Source organism: Myotis myotis, unplaced genomic scaffold (assembly GCF_014108235.1).
Source record: "Myotis myotis isolate mMyoMyo1 unplaced genomic scaffold, mMyoMyo1.p scaffold_m19_p_12, whole genome shotgun sequence".
Classification (NCBI taxonomy): domain Eukaryota; kingdom Metazoa; phylum Chordata; class Mammalia; order Chiroptera; family Vespertilionidae; genus Myotis; species Myotis myotis.
In genome coordinates, this window is record NW_023416316.1 from 43,802,769 (window position 1) to 43,821,182 (window position 18,414).

Below are 18,414 nucleotides of genomic sequence, written 5' to 3' on the forward strand. Positions count from 1 at the left end.
GTGCTGTCTTCTCTGTAGGAAAGGTTAGGGACGTGTCCTCTCTGTGCTCTGCAGGGGGGGTGTCCAGGTCTGCGAGGTCACACTGGACAGTAGTTGAGATTCACACAGAGAGCAGTGACTGACCTGCCAAGGACTAGATTCTAGACTGAGTCAACCAAGACACTGAAGAACCACTAGTGTTAGAAAATGCATCGTGCAAAGTTAGCTGATGATCTGATTTCCACCAAGCCATCGTCATGTGATCAGCATTCGATTCTGAGGTAGAGGCTGTACCATGTCACTGGAAGCTACATTTGTTTTGTTTTGTTTTAAATATATTTTATTGATTTTTTACAGAGAGGAAGGGAGAGGGATAGAGAGTTAGAAACATCGATGAGAGAGAAACATCGATCAGCTGCCTCTTGCAGCTGGGTATGTGCCCACAACCAAGGTACATGCCCTTGACCAGAATCGAATCTGGGACCCTTGAGTCCGCAGGCCGACGCTCTATCCACTGAGCCAAACCAGTTAGGGCTACATTTGTTTTTTTGTGGGATTTTTTGTTTGATTTATTTATTTATTTATTTATTTATTTATTTATTTATTTATTTATTTATTTTTGTTTTGTTGTTAATCCTCACCCGAGGATATTTTTCCATAGATTTTTAGAAAGAGTAGAAGAGGGAAGGGGAGAGAGAGAGAGAGAGAAACATAGATGTGAGAGAGACACATCAATTGGCTGCCTCCCGCACATGCCCAACCAGGGCCAGGAATTGAGCCTGCAACTAAGGTATTGCCCTTGACTGGAATTGAACCTGGGACCCTTTAGTCCACGTACTGACACTCTATCCACTGAGCATACTGGCTAGGGCCTGAAGCTACTATTTCTATACAGGAGCACAAAGATGGAGGAATTGATCCTCCTCCCATTTTGCAGTTGAATCCCAGTTATTGGAAAGAGCTTATTAGTCCATTATTGACAGAAAACATTAATGTCTCTATTAGGGAAGAAAAGAGGTTAATTTCTTGCTTTGGAAGTAATCACTTGATGCTAAATTACCCAGCTCTGTTTATACTCAATTAATTCTGACTTTGAGCAGGCACTTAAACCTTTAGAACTTAAAAAAGATGGAGGTTTGAGAAATTGTAACAATAAGAAATCATAATACACAAAAAAATTTATTTCTGGGAGAGAAGTTGGAAGTCATTGAGCTCTCAACCCCCTCATTTTATAGATGTGGAAACTGGGGCATTAAACATGGCTTGCCTAAGAGACAGGGTGGTCTTAAATACAAACACCATGTGAGCCCATGAGTTGATTATTGTACTCTGCACTGTTTCCTGTTGCTCTGGCTTTAGATTTGAGCATGCACTGGACTCTGTGTTAGCTTCATTGATTGATAGGTTTCTCCTGCTGGTGGCCCTGGCCAGGCACTATGGCATTTCTGTTAGATGTATCAGGATCCCTTGATACTGATGACCGTGAGGTGCTGGAGCCTCCTGGGGTGAATTGGTTCATTTTTCATTGTCTCCATCCCGACTTCATGAAAGGTCACATGAGGTGGAATAGGGTAATTACTTACCTGCTCTGAAAACTCACCTGTATGGATTTGCTCAGAATGTGGCCCTCTTGTGCCTCTTGGGGAACATGATGCTGAGCGAGACATCCACGCACCCCCTGCTGGCTCCGTCCCTGCTGTCCGCTCCCCTTCCTCTGTCGGAGGTGTACTTTGATGGACAGTGCACATCAGCTGAAATTAGATGAAGGGAAAAGCCAAGCTTTTACATTACAGAGGGGCATTATCGCCCTTTCCTCTTTTCTCCCCAGACACAAGGAACTTGGGAAAGATATGATCCCTTAAACACTCTTTTTTGACACCACAGTGTCTGATAGATAGCTTTCAAATTCCCAGATCCTGTTGTTCTGCTGCAGACTCCCCTGCCAGAGGTGCAGGAGCCTTGGGAGAAGTCAGCATCCTCTGCGTGGCCCCTGTTGTCCCCAGGATTCAGTGCACCCTGGTTGGCGGAGATCTGTGATGCTGGAGGGGTCTGCCCTGTGACCTGTGACCCCGCGCTTGTACTTTTCTGTCCTCTTCTGTGCTCTACTGTTCCAGGGCTCACAGGCCTCTGCAGCAAGAAGTTGCTTTTGAAAAGAATGCAGGGTTCTGCCAAGTGACTCTCATTTTATTTTCTGAAACACACAATCTGACAGGCAGCAGACAGCTAACCCTTCGATCCACCAAATCAGATGATGGGTCCCTGAAGTCTCTTCTGCTTGGAAAGTAGGTTTAAAACATGTGGGACTTGGGGTCCCTTGGGTAGCTGCTTTCCTGGATTCATTTTCAGAAGGCAAACCTACCACGCGGGTGATGCTTGCGCTTGAGAGTTGTCTTTTCCAGCAAGATCACGGCTTTCTGGAGAGGAACTCAGGCAGCAACTCCGTGAATGTGCAGGAGAGCAAGGGTCAAGGCAGGGGACTCCTGGGTGAGGTGAGAGTTGGCAGGGTGAGAAACAAACCAGCAAACCGACTGTAATGTCCTATGGCCGTAATCAGGGTGGACATTCCCAGGTTTGAGTCCTGAGTACATATTCTGACACTCAGCACTTGTGTGACCTTGGATGTTAATCACCCTCTCAGCCTTAATTTTTAAAATCTATCAAATGAGGATATTAATACCATCTCCCCAAAGGGTTTATGTAAAAATAAGTAAAGGACAAGGCCTGGAACATGATAGGGGCTCAATAAATTATAATGGTTATTATTAATAATTATACTAATAAATAATGTGGGCTGAGCCTCATTTAACAAGCTTTGCTGACCTAAGTCAGCGCTTGCCAGCTTCTGCCTGAGGCCAGTAGTCTCTTCCTGGGAATTCCTGTTCCATCTCCCATTGTCCACCAGCCTGCACTCATTACGGAGCAGTTCAGTCCTACAGCCCAAGGGAAGAACTATTCCTCCAGCAGTGGCTTCTGTTTTCTGTGACTTACTTTCAGCCTTACTTTCTGTCTTTTATATCACTTTTTATTCCTGTAAAAATAATACATGTTTATTAGAGCAAATTAAATCCTGTGCTATCTGAGTTTTGACACAGTTCTATGTGTCAAATTACTTTTTAAATAAACAGAGGACCTTGGTTGAGCATCATGAAAAATTTCTCCTTTTAACTACCAAACACATTTGTTAGCTCATTTGTATCTTTTCCCTGTCTCTCAATTTTATCTGGTTTAGTATTAGAACTAGCAGTATTTTTTAACAAAAATAAAAGTTCATTTTACTCAATGCTCTGACAAATACTTGGTTAGAATTGTGGAACGCCATTGAAACACTAGAGAACATGCGAGTTTCTGATCATGGAAAATAATTGTGTTGCAATTTCTCTTCTTTAAATACCAGTTTTCTGGTTGGCCACAGCACTGCATTCTGATTCAGATTCTGGAAGGCAAAGTGCAAGGGAAGCTGATTACCAGCTTGAGTGTCTCTCACAGGTCGATGCTTTGAAAGGCTGTGATTCCGTTCCGAGGTGGGGCTGCAGACCAGGCATGGACCAGCACCTCACTCAGCAAGAATGCCTCTTTTCTGTAAATTATGAAAACCTGGCGTAGTAAACGTGCAGCCTGAGGATGTACCCACGCAATAGCAGTGCATTCTGTATACTGAGCGGTACATAGGCAAGACCTTGGAAGTGTGCTCTGCCCCCAAAGATGACGTCTCTGCAAGGTCTAGAAGCCATTTTTTTGGGAATATCAACAAGAGGGTTAGAGCACGAAGCCTGCATTTACTCCTTGGTGAATTAGATTATTGGGCATTTCATCAAGAACCTCAAGCAGTACACTGAAAGAACAGAACTGTTTCTGGGGTGAGTTGAGGGAAGGGGTGAGGTGTAATTTGGCAGAGAGAAGACGGGAGAGGATGAGGGAATGCTGAACAGAACGCAGGATACCTAAGGACAGGAAAGACATGCAAGGAGATGCAAAGGATCAGGCAAATATAACTGAGGGACAGTGTCACCTTCCTCCTGATTTTGCTTCAGATGGTTCCTGGTGTATATTGGAAGCACGTACTGTTTGCTCCCTTGTTATAGAGACAGGCGAAGGGAGGAACTAGTGTCCCTGGAATACTTGGTATATTTTATTTTTAATTACAACCGTTAGCATTGCTTTTTATTAATGGATGAGGAATGGAGGTTCAGAGCTGTTAAATTATCACCCAAGATCACATCAGCAATAAGTGGCTCAGCTGGAATCTGGTCCCAGGTGTTCCTGGCAGTTTCCTTGTGAGAACAGAGACATGGTTTATTCACGGCTATATTCCCTTTATATCAACAGTGCTGGGCACAGAACAGATGCTCAACAAATATTCCGCAAATTAAGTAACCACACTGCCTTCTTTTATGCTTAAGAAGAGTTTTAGCTACTTCTTTATTAGGAAATAAAGAGGGCCCGGCCAGCGTGGCAGGCTCAATTCCCAGTAGGGGGCATGCGGGAGGCAGCCCATGGATGATGTTCCTCTCTCATCAGTGTTTCTATCTCTCCCTCTCCTTCCTCTCGGTCTAAAAAAAATCAGTAAAAACATATTTTTTAAAAAGAATAGAGGACCAGCTGCGGTCATCATCTTCCTGAGAGTATTTAGCTTCCTAAGAGGCCTCTTCCAACACCTTGTACATAAAATAGCGTGTGCTCTGAAATTTGTGTTTTAAAAATTATGGTGTAATCAGAAAGCCAAGCAGTGCGTCATCGTGACAATTTATGCAATGTGAGTAATGTTTCCGATCCCCGGGGAGGTTTGCAGATGACTGGAAAGCATTCCCACATGTAAATTGGTCACTTTTGAGATGCTCCCTTCTGAAATTGGCTGATTGCTTAAGCTTTAAGGAGCTGAGGTCACCATTTGTTATTTGTTTGCTCTTTGCTGTAAGTTTTGAGGGCAGCCAATAATGTAGTGACACTGGGCTTGCACTCTTGTTTTCAAATTAAAGATTTAATTACCGTCTTCACTGAAGATGAACCAAGTGTGAAAATAACTGATCTACTTGGAATGCGGGATTGAGGAGGAGTGTGTGGGTTGGAGTCAGTGCCTGGGCATTTAAATACTTTCAACAGTAGCATTAACGGTGAAATCAATCATATTGTGACCAAATCCTGGCCTGTTGGTTAGTCAGAGTTAATGAAATTTATTTCACCTTGTTTATCATTTTTTCAGAGCTGAAGGGTTTTTCCTTTGTAGTTATTCTGATAGACTGCAGGCTTAGATCTCCAAGATTTCTAAGTTTGAAAGACACACATTTTTGAAATGTTTGGCGACCTGCTTTGTAAACTAGTACATGGTCATTTTGTGTTAATGTTCCAGGTGTGCTTGTGAAGAATGTGGCTTCACTCATTGTTGGGGCTGGAGTTCTGTATATGTCTGTGGAATCAAACTTACATCTTCAGTCAGTCAGCAATCAATGAGTCAATCAGTAATAAAAGCAGTCTATCCAAAACCTAGCTGATAGCACCACGTTACCTAGTTTTTGAAAGTTAATAGTTTTAATGAGCTTCTTTTACCATGGAGGGAGAAAAAGTCTGTATACCTTTTAGTCTTCCAGCATGTTGTTCTTACATGTCCAGAGTGAAGGGACATTTGCCCAAGGACTGGGTGTAAGAATGAATTCATGTCTAATTAACTTGCCATCATTGAGAAATGATCTGTTTCACAAAAATGAGTTTTCCAAATAACTGATAATTTCTCCTGCAATTGCTAAAATTTCCTGCTCCCAGCCTTTGATGACAGGATGTTTATACAATAGATTAGAGGCCTGGTGCACAAAATTCGTGCACAGGGCGGGGTGGGTGTCCCTCAGCTCAGCCTGTGCCCTCTCGAAATCCGGGACCCCTCAGATAGGGTCCCTAGGCCTGGCCAGCCATCAAGGCCTATAGGGGCTTTCCTTTCCCAGCTGCCGGCAGCTGGCCCCGCCCCCGCCACTGCCACTGCTTGTCATCTGTGCGGTGCTGCCCCCCCTCCCCCACCACCGGTCACCTCCCTCTGCAGGTGACAGGTGTGGGGTGCGAAGGAAGAGGATATGGTCAGGTGTCCAGTGCTCCAGAGGGAAGGAGGAAATGTTAGAACAGGCCATTGACTTTGGTGATCAGCAGGTTATGGGTGACCTTGAGAAAACTCCTGGAATAAGACAGCCACCAGCATAATCTACGGAGTGGGCAGTGAGGCTTACTCTTCATTTAAATTTGGTAGTAATAAAATAGAGACAGAATAGTAGGTCAGGGTTGTTGAAGAGTGGGAAGAAATAGAGGAAGGGATCATAGAAAAGGATCAAAAACTAAATCCCATATCTCACACCCATTAGGATGGCTATTATTTAAAAACAACGGCCGAAGCCGGTTTGGCTCAGTGGATAGAGCGTCGGCCTGCGGACTCAAGGGTCCCAGGTTCGATTCCGGTCAAGGGCATGTATGTGGGTTGCGAGCACATCCCCAGTGGGGGATATGCAGGAGGCAGCTGGTCGATGTTTCTCTCTCATCGATGTTTCTAGCTTTCTATCTCTCTCCCTTCCTCTCTGTAAAAAATCAATAAAATATATTAAAAAAAAAAAAAAGACAACAACAACAGAAAAGTGTTGTTGAAGCTGTGGAGAAGTTGGGGTCCTTGTGCATTGCTGGTAGGAATGTAAAATGGTGTTGCTGAATTAGAAAACTGTCTAGTTTCCTCAAAAACTTAAAAATAAAATTATTATATAATTCAGAAATTCCACTTCTGGGTTTATACCCCTTCCCCCAAAAAAAATTGAAAGCAGGAACTCAAATAGCTATTTGAATACCATTGTTCATACCTTCAGTGTTAACAATAGCCAAAGGGTGGACATGAACCATATGTTCATTGATAAATGAGTGGGAAAGCAGAAAACTGCTTTCCCATAAAAAGGAAAGAAATTCTGCCAGAACTACAACCTGGATGAACCTTGAAGACAGTATGTTAAGTATAATAAGTCAGTCATAACAAGACCAATACTCTGTGATTCTATTTACATGAGGTACCTAGAGCAGTTAAATTCACTAAGAAAGTAGAAGGGTAGTTACCAGGGACTGGGGGAGGAGGAAATGTGGAATTATTGTTTAATAAGTATAGAGTTTCACTTTGGGAAGAGGGAAAAGTTCTAGAGATGACAGGAGGTGGTGCTTGTACAACATTGTGAATGTACTTAATACCCCTGAACTTTACATTTAAAATGGTTATAGTGGTACATTTATGTTACATATATTTTACCACAATTTAAAAAAACACAGAAAACTAAATTCTGAAAGGAAACCACTGTTTTACTAGTGAGAGCAACAATTAAAAATGTGTGTCATGCTTTGGTAAATACCTGCCAATATTATTTTATTTTTTTAAAAATTTTTTTATTGTTGACAGTATAGTTCCCCCTCCTCATGTTCCCCTCCACCCACCTCCACCAAGGCCTTCACCACACTATTGCCTGTGTCCATGGGCTATGCATATCCTATATAATAAAAGCCTAATATGCTAAGTATCCGGTTGACTAGTCAGCTGTTCAACTAATCAAAGCGTAATATGCGAATGATATACTAAGGCCACTCAACCACTCGCTATGATGTGCACTGACCACCAGGGGACAGATGCTTTAACCAGTAGGTTAGCTTGCTTCTGGGGTCCAGCCGATCAGGACTGAGTGAGACAGGCTGGACACGCCCTGGAGCCCTCCTGTGGTCCCTCCCCAGCTGGCCAACCTCCCACGTCTCTCACCGGCCCAAATTGTGCACCGGTGGGGTCCCTCAGCCTAGCCTGTGCCCTCTCACAATCCTGGATCCCTCAGGAGATGTTGGAGAGCCAGTTTCGGCCCTATCCCACAGGCCAGGCTGAGGGGCACGAATTCGTGCACCAAGCCTCTAGTATGTATATAAGTTCTTTGGTTAATCTCTCCCCATCCCTCCCCCTTCCCCTCTGAGATCTGTCAGTCTCTTCCAAGCATCCATGCCTCTGGCCCTGTTTTGTTCATCGGTTTATTTTGTTCATTAGATTCCACATATAAATGAGATCGTGTGATGCTTGTCTTTATATGACTGGCTTATTTCACTTAGCATAATACTCTCCTGGTCCCTCCATGTTGTCACAAAGGGTAAGAGATCCTTCTTTTTTACAGCTGCATAGTATTCCGTTGTGTAAATGTGCCACAGCTTTTAGTTTCCTTCATTCAGTTCAGAGCTGAGCTCAGCTGACCAGTGCCAGCAGGCCCCATCCAGGAGCTTCTCACTCAAAGACACTGTAGGTGGTTATTCTTAGAAGCCCCTAAAGATAGGCTACAGGTAAGTGTGGCTTCAGACAGAATGCAGTTGGGGGGCAAGGGAGGGGGGCAGGAAAAACATTTTCTTGAAGATAAACTAAAATACTTGTCAAAATATGATCTTGTAGCTCAGTTGGCTAGAGCACTGTCCCCATATGCCAAGGTTTCGGGTTCGATCCCTGGTCAGGGTACATATGAGAATCAACCAATAAATGCGTAAGTGGAACAAAAAATTGATGTCTGTTTCTCTCTCAATCAATAAAAATATTTTTTAAAAAACCACATGAACTCTCCTGAATATATCATACACCCCTGGAGAGAGGCAGGTACAATCATATTCCTTGAATGCCTTACATCACCTGCAGATTAACCTCTTAGGGTGGACAGCCTTTCTTGTGAACTAATTGAACAGACAGCATTTTAACCTCAAAAATGTTTTAAGAGATGCATTTATAATTTTTTTTTAGCTGTTGTGATCTTATGAAAGTGTCAAAATATTCTATTGGGAAAACATACAATTTTGCTATTATTTTCTTATGTCTGTTCACCCTTAACAAGAACTATTCCAAAAGAGTGTATTCTTGCTCCCTGAAATCTGAACTCCATTATTCATCCATATTGGCTGTGTTGCATTTAGGTGCATATAACTTATGCAACTGTAAGCAGGCATGCATTCTCCTGTCTGGAAATGCCTAGAACTTTCTATCCTGATTGATTTCATCTGGTACATGTTTTATTTAGATGTGTCCTGGTGTTTGCTTTCTTTTTCTATACCAGAGAAAAATATTAATAATTACTAGTCTTAAACTTCCTGTAATGCTAATTTGAAAGAAAGAAGAAAAAGTTGGCGTAGTATGATAGCCAATATGATGGAGTTTTGCATTTGCTTTTTGCAGAAGACAGAGTCTCCTGGTAGTTAAGATAACATAATTTACCTGACACAATCCTCTACCTGGTACTAGCATATCATTTCAAATATTACATGCAGATGTTATACAAGTTCTACTTGAGAAATGGTTCAGGGACTTCCTCTTAGATCCATTTAATTGCAAAGTCTCAGAATATTTTTATTAAATAAAGGACTTCCTGGAAACCATATAGCTAAAGCTGCACATCTTACACGTTTTGTTAAACTGTGTGTTTTATTAAGATAGTGTGATTCCAAAGCGAAAGGCTGCTCGAAAGCGGGTGGATTAGACAGAAACGGGGCTCATTTGGGGCCTTAGGTTGGAAGGCAGTGTTTGCTGTCCTTGTGGCCAGCTCTCTGGCAGTGGTGTTGACTCCAGAACTTTAGTCTTTTTTCTTAGCCTTAACAAGATGCCCATTGAGTTCAGCGTGATTCTTTCTTCTCAATGTGAAGAAAACACTCTGCAAGGCTACCATAACATTTTTTGTTGTTGCAAAATATCTGGACAGAGCCAACCTAGTTTCTAGGATGGCAAATGCCATACATAGCCTGCTTTATGGGTTTGATTCCTCTTATATCTGAGCAGACTGCTTTCCCAGAATCAAAGGGGAATTCTAGTCCAGAGAAGACTTGTAGAGCATCTTCTTTGCCTGGTCTGCCTTAGTTTCTGAGATGATCACATTCATATTTAAACTCTGTTTTCAAATGCAGTCGTCTGTGTGACCACGCAGGGGTGGCGCTGCACTTGGACTTGAGTCCTCGTTTACCATGCAGAGTCCCCACGGAACCTGGTTCTGCACGCTCAGTAAGAGCAGGCTGAGACCCTTGTTCCACCTCTGGTCCCAGCGTGTGTTTGATGTGGCTTTTCTCTTTGCCTTGGCGCCCAGGCTCTGTATAGAGCCTCTGAGTAGTAGATATAGATGGAATTAAATAAAACCCTTGCACTTTAAAACCCTCAAAACTGGTTTAAACTGGAGATTCTCTTTGCCATGTGTGGGTCAGCCCTGTCTTGCTGCAGCATGTCTTGTGACAATTAAATTCCATGGTCATTCTCACTCTCTCATCCATTATTAAGCACCAGCTTGTGTACACTGCACTGTGCTGGACAGTGCATGGTAGATATTCTCCGTTTAATTTCAGTTTGCCAGATGTTTGTCTTTTACCTTGTAGATTTTCTATTTCTGCCATGTGGTGGTTCTCCTGGCTTTTAGTCCCAGCCTGGTTCAGCCAAGTCTTGCCTCTTGGCCAGTCTCAAGAAGTGTCATGTGTAGCTGAGGTCCTATGTGTGGTGCTGTAAAAAGCACAGAATAACAGACTCAGGTTTCAGTTTGGAATTCATCTTAACTTTAAAAAAAACATTCTTTATTGTTGAAAGTACTACATATGTCTCCTCTTCCCCCCATTGACCTCTCCCTGCCCTATCACACCCCCCAGCCCCCCGCCTCACATGTCCCCACCCCCCTATTGTCTGTGTCCATTGTTCATGATCGTATGCATGGACACAAGTCCTTTGGTTGATCTCTTACCCGACCCGACCTCCCCTGCCTTCCCTCTGAGGTTTGACGGTCTATCTTAACTTTGTCTCTTGTATATAAAGAAAGGGTTAAAATAAAAGTCACCTTTCCCTGAACATCAGAACGGAAACTTAAACATTCAGGGATGTTTGAGTTGTGTGTCACTTAAAACCTTTTTTTTTTTTTCTTTCCTAACCAATGTTTTCATAAAAAATGTTATCAATTTCTTGGTCCTGTCTTAGACAGTGGAGTACAGATAGTAACTCACTCTTCTTCCTTAGAGAAGGGCCCGGGGATGGGGACAAAAAACATGACTGACTAGTGTATAGAATCTTCACGTTTACAAACTGTTTTGTCATATATCATCTCCTTGACCCTCAAAGTCAGCTGTGTGAGATGTATGATTATTCTCCTCCTCTTACAATGGAAGAGACTGAGGCTCAGAGGTGTGTATGAGGTGCTAGTGTCTGATGACAGACCTTGTGGTCTTTCCACACCACCTGCTGCTGTTCAGACCTGGGCTCCGCCCCAGAGAAGCAGAACCCTGCCCGGAGCAGGACCCCCTCAGCCCACCTGCTGTCATCAGTGCACTTACCTGGTGGGAAACCTGTCTGCCGCCCCAGAGGAGAGGCCAGAGCAGGAGCAGCAGCTGCTTTCTTTCTACTGCCCCTCAAACACTGCAGAGCAGTGAAGTGGGCGGGATCAGGGGTAGGTGAGGACAGCAGAGAGGATAGAGGCTGGGAAGTGAGGCAAGAATAGGGCCTGTTTCCAACAAGCATCCATTGTCGAGGCGCTGCACTTGCCAGGCCGCGCGTGTGGGGGACCAGATGGTAAAGTTGTGCAGGGTTGTTGGCTTCTCAGCTGCACCGGGCTTAGGGGGGCCCCAACACTTGGCATAGAACCATCTTCAGTGCTTACTCTATCCCCATATTACAGATGAGGAAAAGAAGGCAGGGAGAGTTGGTAAGGGGTTTGTCCAAGATCTTTAGACAATAAGAGACAGTTGTTTCCAAAGCCCTCACACCTCATCCTAGCTCTGCTCTGTTGTATTTTCCCAGAACTTCTGATACACCAGCAAGTCTCAGTCAGTCAGGAACCATGAGATTGGGATCCATGAGACTCTGATCCTTTGGAAAATTGCAGCCCATGCCCAAGTACTTCCCAAGCTCCCAACTTTTAAGACAGACTTAGGCTCAAAAACGAGATTCTTCCTGCTTCCAAATACTGCTGCTGCTTGAAGAGATAGTTTGCATGATCACTGGATAACACTTTGTATGGTTTATAAAGCATGTCCACAGACATTCTGCTGTTGGATTTTGATTTGACACCTGCCATCTTATCACCCCCCCGCCCCCCAAAAAAGAAAAAAGGCAGAGTGTATGTAATGAAGGGAGAGGAGTTTTGCCTTCTGGGTGACACTCAGAATGAAGTGAGCATGCTTTCCTGGGCCCTGGTGTTCAGAAAGTTCTGTGTGGCCTGGAGTGAGTAGACCTTGTACTGAATCCCGATTGGGTTCTGGCACCTTCAAGAGCAAGAGTCACGTAACTTTAAGACATTGAGACTGAGACTGTAGACAGACGCAGCAGGGAAACTAGTGTGTACGCAGTCATCATCACACTGACCTGCTATGTTAGCCTCATTTCACCGGGGGGGGGGGGGGGGGCGGGGGCGGGGACTGAGGGTCAGGATGCGTAAGTCCCTCACCCATAGTAGAAGGGAGTTCTTCACAGAGTGCCCTGTGGCTATTTCACCAGAGGTAAAAAGAGCAGAGTTAACAGTGAGGATGTACCTCAGGATGTTGTTAGCAGAGAGCAGTAAAAGCCACGCTATGTTCAGGTTTTGAAATGGAGTCTGTTTTCATTAAAACACAGTGGACAAGAATCTTTGAATGCTTGATGGTGTGTATTATCAGATACTTCCTCCTGGACGAGACAAGTCAGTTGAGCAAACAATAGTGAGTTAACCCCTCATATGCAGCCTTGCTCACTTTGGGAAGGGTTCAGGAAGAAATCAGTCGGTGAGAACAAAGTTCCACCACGGGCGGTGAGGGCGCAGCCAGGGCCATCCCCATGGCGGGCCAGAGGTGTTTGGGAGGTGAGAGCTAAGGAGGTTCATTGAGAGTGTGTGTCCCTGTCAGGGTGGGGGTGCTGTCACACACACTGCTCATCTGTGGGTTTTCTTTGAGACCCCAGTTGGTTTTGGAGTCTCCTCCTCGCCCATGAGATAAGGAAGGAATTTGGGGCTCTGGCAGCTGCCATGCTGTAGTCCAGGAGAGTCTGTTGTGCAGGGGTCAGGATGGGGTGGAGGAGGAATGTCTGGCCCAAGATGATTCTGCCTGGGTCCCGGGTGCAGTGGAAGACTGAATGGAGCCCCTCTGTCGTTTCCATTTTTTGTGTACTACATTATAACAAACAAAAAGGTTCTTCCCTTTGCGTTGAGCTCTGTCGGGGTAAGGGAGTAGGTCTAGGTGCATCGTCCCCTAGTTTCTCCAGCAGTAGGAAAGCTGGTCTGTAGCAATGGCGGGCCAGGCTGTGATCCAGTCCTCAGACTCTCCCATGTGCTACAGAAGGACGCTTGAGAGACTTCTTTTTATTTTGAGAATTAAGAAGTTGTTCTTAGTGAAGGGGGTCAAAAGAGTTTTTTTAAGAAAAATGTACTAGCATTATTTTGTGAATTGTGCATGCATGTTATACGAGAAATTTAGAGGGAGTTATTGTTGCTACTGCATAAGTATGTACTTTCTAAGTTCACTTTATTTTTAAAAATGGTAATTCCCAGTATTTACAAGGTTATGATAGTTATATCAAGGAAGAAGCACTGATAATGTACGTATTCCATTTACAGGAACTCTCTCTCATTTGCCATGGCTTGGCCACTTCTCTACACAGTATGCAAAGTGCAGAGCTGGCCCCTCTGGACATTAGTTACTAAGATAAAATCGGTGTTAGATTTTAGAACTGACAATTAAGATATATTTTCAGGAAAGCTTACCTCACTCCTCTTTAATTACACTTATGTGGAAAAAACATTTAATTGTTTCAAAGATTATTTTTTTTACTAGATATATAGTAAATGGGGAAGAAAAAATGGGCTATTTTTTCTGAGCTTGTGGTTTCTAATTACATCAGTTACAGCTTAGCCTTCCTCTTAACTAGAATGCAGGCATGAACTGGAAAAGAATGAGCTAATCCATGATAGATCAGGTTGAATAAAGATCTCCATTCATATCTTTAGCTTTTATCCCTTGTTCTGAGTGCCAAGAATTAATGCTGTTTGAAAGTGCAAACTGAACCTGCCAAGCTTTGGACAGCTAAGATAATCCTAATTATTTTGAATGTTAGTGAGAAGGGCCACAGTTCCACTCTGGAAAAGAGTTCTGTTGTGAAACATTAAATATCTGCTAAGTGGTATTGATTGGACATGATTTTATTTCCAAACACTATGGTTATCATGAAGCAGAAGAATTTGTTGTTTGAGAAATATTCATCAGCTTTTCATCAGACTCTTAGGCCTGTAAACTAGGAAACTAAAGAGGCCAGCATTTTTTTTCCCCTGTCTGCATCTAAGTGAAGGGTTGCTAGCAATTGAAAAATGCCACTTGTATTTTTATTTTTAAATGGTTTCTTAGTGAGAGTTTAATAGTATATAGAAGGAGAAATTCTTTTCTCAAGCATGAGTATCCGGTTTTCTCACATCACTGGAAGAGAATTATTCGTTCCAGTCCATTGACTTCCAACAGATCATTCAAGTTAAAAGTCAGGGGTCTTTGCAATGTCAAAAGATTTAGCAGCTAGAGTGGTTTTTGTTTTGTTTTTCAGAGGGGTGGGGTTTGGGGCAGTACATATTACTTTCCAAAAAGAATACTGATGGTTTAGATGGTATCACTGAAATCATCTTAAGGTTCTCCCCCCGCCCCTCCCCCCCAACATTCTTGGTAAGAGTGGTTATGTGTAAGTTTTTGTTTGTTTTTAAAATAATAATAAATACCCTTTAGCTTCTGTAGACAAATAGGCTACTTGAGAGAAAACAGATACAGGGCTTGCTGGTTCAAACAGGGGTCACCCTCAGAGGCTTACCACTTTCATTGTAATGTAAAAAGATCAGATGGGCAGGTTTCCCTTTTTCTTCCTGTTCAGTCTCTACTTCGGTCTCCAGAAGTCATTTCTTCCCTTTCTGTAAATACTGGGAGCCTGTTGATGATTACAGGGTGGCGTAATCCTGAATTGTTGATTGCCTGTGAATGCTTCCTGACCCCCAACCCAAGAGCAGCTACCCTCAGCGCCACCCCCCACCCCAGCACCACAGCAAAGCACGTCTTTACTGATGCAAATAGTGGTGTGCTGAGCATCTATGGGCCAATTATTCTTTCTTTCTTAGGGTTTATTCCCCAAAGTGGAATTACCAGGTCAGAGGGTATGAACACTTTTACGGTTCTTATTACATGTCACTAGATTGCTGTCCAGAAAGATTGAAGCAATTTCTAGTGCTACCAACAACAGCCCTTTCCTAAGCAGTCCCACTGACGCTAGACATTACCATTTAAAAAATAATAATTAAGAGAAACCTTTAGAGCTGAAATGAGCCTTGTTCCGGGCTCATTAGAATCAACTTAAAAAGAAAAAGGGATAATTTTGACTTTTGAATTTTTAATTGGCATAAAATTATTTACAATGATCAATTATTTCTCTTCCACCAACACAGTTTAATGAAGCTGCATTCAAATGGAGAGAGTATCTTTAAGGATGGTAGTAAAATAAATTTTGGACTTTAGTTACTAAGATAAACAGTTACAAAATCTTTAATGCACTTGGATCTACTTTTATGAGGTGTTACCAAAATGAGTTGAACAGATACTATCCCTAATTTCAACAGCCCATTATTCAAAGACAATGCTACGCCTTGAACAGAGTAAAATAACATGGATTTAAATTTTGAGTGGAGAAATGCTTTTAAAAATAGTTGTGTTTCAAGACAGGTTGAGTTCGTTCATTTGCATCTTCTCCGTAGTGCAGTCATGCATTAAGTTTGCTTAGAGCCTCCCTAGTCTGTGCAGGTGACAACACTCTGCATATTTTTGTAGCCCCAAGTCATAGAAATACTTTCCAAGAAAATACCCACAAGGCAAGTGAGAGCAAAAGAGGGTCTGGGCCCAAATTTCTTTCCTTTGCAGAATTCCTACCCCACCTCTCTTTTGTAGGCCCAAATCCCCTAAATGGGGAGTGGGAGGTGTGTGACTCGGTGAGGGGTAGGAATTCTAGGCCAGCCGCTAACTGAAGGCAAAGGCAGGCCTGGGGCTCCCCTTATCTATTCCTTATAACCTCTGCATTAGTCTGGTAAGGGTCAGTTGTTTGCCTCTTTAAACTCACACAGAGATTAGGAAGGTTCAGTTGCCAGTGATTAAAGGGCACACAAGAGTGGGATGGTGCAGGGACGAGAGCAAGCCAGAGGGTCAGGCTGTCTGTCCAGTGCCACACTGCCCTTGGCAGCTTCCACAGGGTCCCTTACGTAAAATGGAGAGGATACCTCCATAAAGTGTGTGGCATACAGGGAGCAGTCAGGAAATGCTCATCCCCTTCCCATTGCTTCTATAGAGAACTGCTGTCCCTGGTTTGAAGTGGGGATGAAAGGTTGACAGATTAACGTATGGACTCTGGCTGGCTCTTAATGCTCTAGATCTCTGTATAGTAAATAACAAGATGTCATAGCAAAGTCTCCCACCTTTGGAAAACATTTGTGTATATACAGTATCCTTGTGCATGTAACACAATTCATAACTCGCCGTAAATTTGCAGGGAATTGTAAATCCATATAACAATTCAAATTTAGTAAGAAGCCTTTAGTGAACTGCAATGAAATGAAGGCCTCAGAATTCATAGTTCCCAGGTGTTTTGGTTGTTACTTAATATTTATATATGCACCCTTATTGGCATTTTTAAGTACTACCATTTAATGGCTCCTTTATAAAAAAAAAAAAGAGCTTACAAACTATTACTCTTGCATTTCACTGAAGTTACTAAACAAGTACTGTGAATATGAAAATGACTTTTCAGGAAGTCACCTAAATTATTTTTCGAAGTTACTCAATTATTAAGTTTTCAGATCATGTCTTTCTTTACTGGATATTGAGGTAGCTATACAAAACTATCCGTCCGTCTGTCTGTCCAAATGTCACATTAGAAGAAAGGGGCTCTCTGAAATGATTTGGTCCAGTGGAGTGGTTAAAGGTCTGCTTCTTAAATCCCAGCCCTATTCTTTTATCTATGTGTGGTTTCACTAGCTGCAGCAAACTTTCCCAAACTCGTAACAAGCGTAAATGGTGTTCTCTTATAAAAGGGTCTCTTCAGCGTGGTAATATACCTTATTAAATTCCAAACATAGTAAGTACTGATGGCAAACACATCAGGACCCAGTACAGCTCCTATGATTTAGTTCTCTACAAATGACTTCAACACTCAGCTCCCAATGCATGGTGCTAATTACATCATAGATTTCCCTATTGATGAACACAAGCTGAATTAACACAGGAGCACTAATGTACCCTTTCACCATTATTGTTGTACAAGAAGCCGTGGCAGATGCTGGCAGTTAGTTACACAAACATTAGTATTAACGATTGGCCATTTGGAATTGGTGACAAACTACTGCCCGGCAGAATCCTGAGGCTGAAACCAATCAGGAAGTTAATGAGGAGAGAAATTACCACTGCAGCTTCCCCTTAATTACATTCACACCAGGCAGGAAGGGAGTTCCAGGGGTGCATCTGAACTCGGTTAAGGTTAAGAAGGTCAGAGACCCTTTTGCTTAAATTTTGTATCTGTTGTGGCTTGTAAGGTCGCAAAAATTGTTCAGCACTTTATTACTTTAACATCCTTCATATTTAATGTCCGTTTTTAGAGGAGTTCTGTGTTCACAGGTTTGCTTTAAAAATCTTTATCTGGGTTCTATTTTAGTGTGGTATAATTCAATTTCTTACACGTTTTGTGGTTTTAAAAAGTTTCCCTCCCATTTACTGCTTTTTACTTTTAAAAACAGTATGTATGCTGAGGCCCCCCCCCCCCCCCCCCCCCCCCCCCCCCGCCACCGCAAGTGTTTGTCCCCATATCTCCACAGGAAAGTTGATACGCTATCACCTTCACGTGCTATATATTGAAAACTAGGGTTACCTGTCAAATGGTGGAAATACATGGGTGGAGTCTTGCTTGGGGTAATTTGTCAGATGGATCATTTGACAAGACAGGTTCTATTAGCATCCTTTACATAAAGGAGGGGCTCAGTGAAGGGTGGAAATAGTTTCCCCCAAGAGAGGGGAACAGACTGTTTTTTTGTTGTTGTTTTTAATGAACATAAAACTGGAACTCTGCTAGTTAACTTTTCCCTACAGTTAAATAGATAATATTGCACTGAAATTCTATTTTCTTATTTAAAAAAAAAGTGCTCGGGATTTTAATGAGTGTCTATAAAAACACTTTCACTGGAAATAGAAATGCAGAGTGCCTCTTTCTTTGTTGGAACCTAATTGAAAACTGAATGTGCAAAGACTGGACACTTTTAACACACTCTTCTCCCTCTGTCTCTCCCTCTTCCCAGTCTTCTCGCCCCCCAGCAGTCAAGATTCGGGCTTGGTCTCCCTCTCCAGCAGCTCTCCCATTAGCAACGAGAGCACAAAGGGAGTGCTTGAATGTGAGCCCGCCTCCGAGGCCAGCAGCTTTGCGGTCACTCC

General features: G+C 42.9%; 1 protein-coding gene across 4 annotated transcripts in view; it reads left to right on the top strand.

Annotated features, from left to right (window-relative positions):
* The window catches only part of DMRT1 (doublesex and mab-3 related transcription factor 1), a 98,547-nt gene that overhangs the window by 79,167 nt on the left and 966 nt on the right, over positions 1-18,414 (top strand). For all 4 annotated transcript variants that reach the window (XM_036330942.1, XM_036330944.1, XM_036330945.1 and 1 more), the window contains one exon: positions 18,282-18,414. This exon is cut by the window's right edge and continues 966 nt beyond it. In XM_036330942.1, the coding sequence (XP_036186835.1) occupies positions 18,282-18,414 (133 nt within the window). The remainder of the gene's footprint in view (positions 1-18,281) is intronic.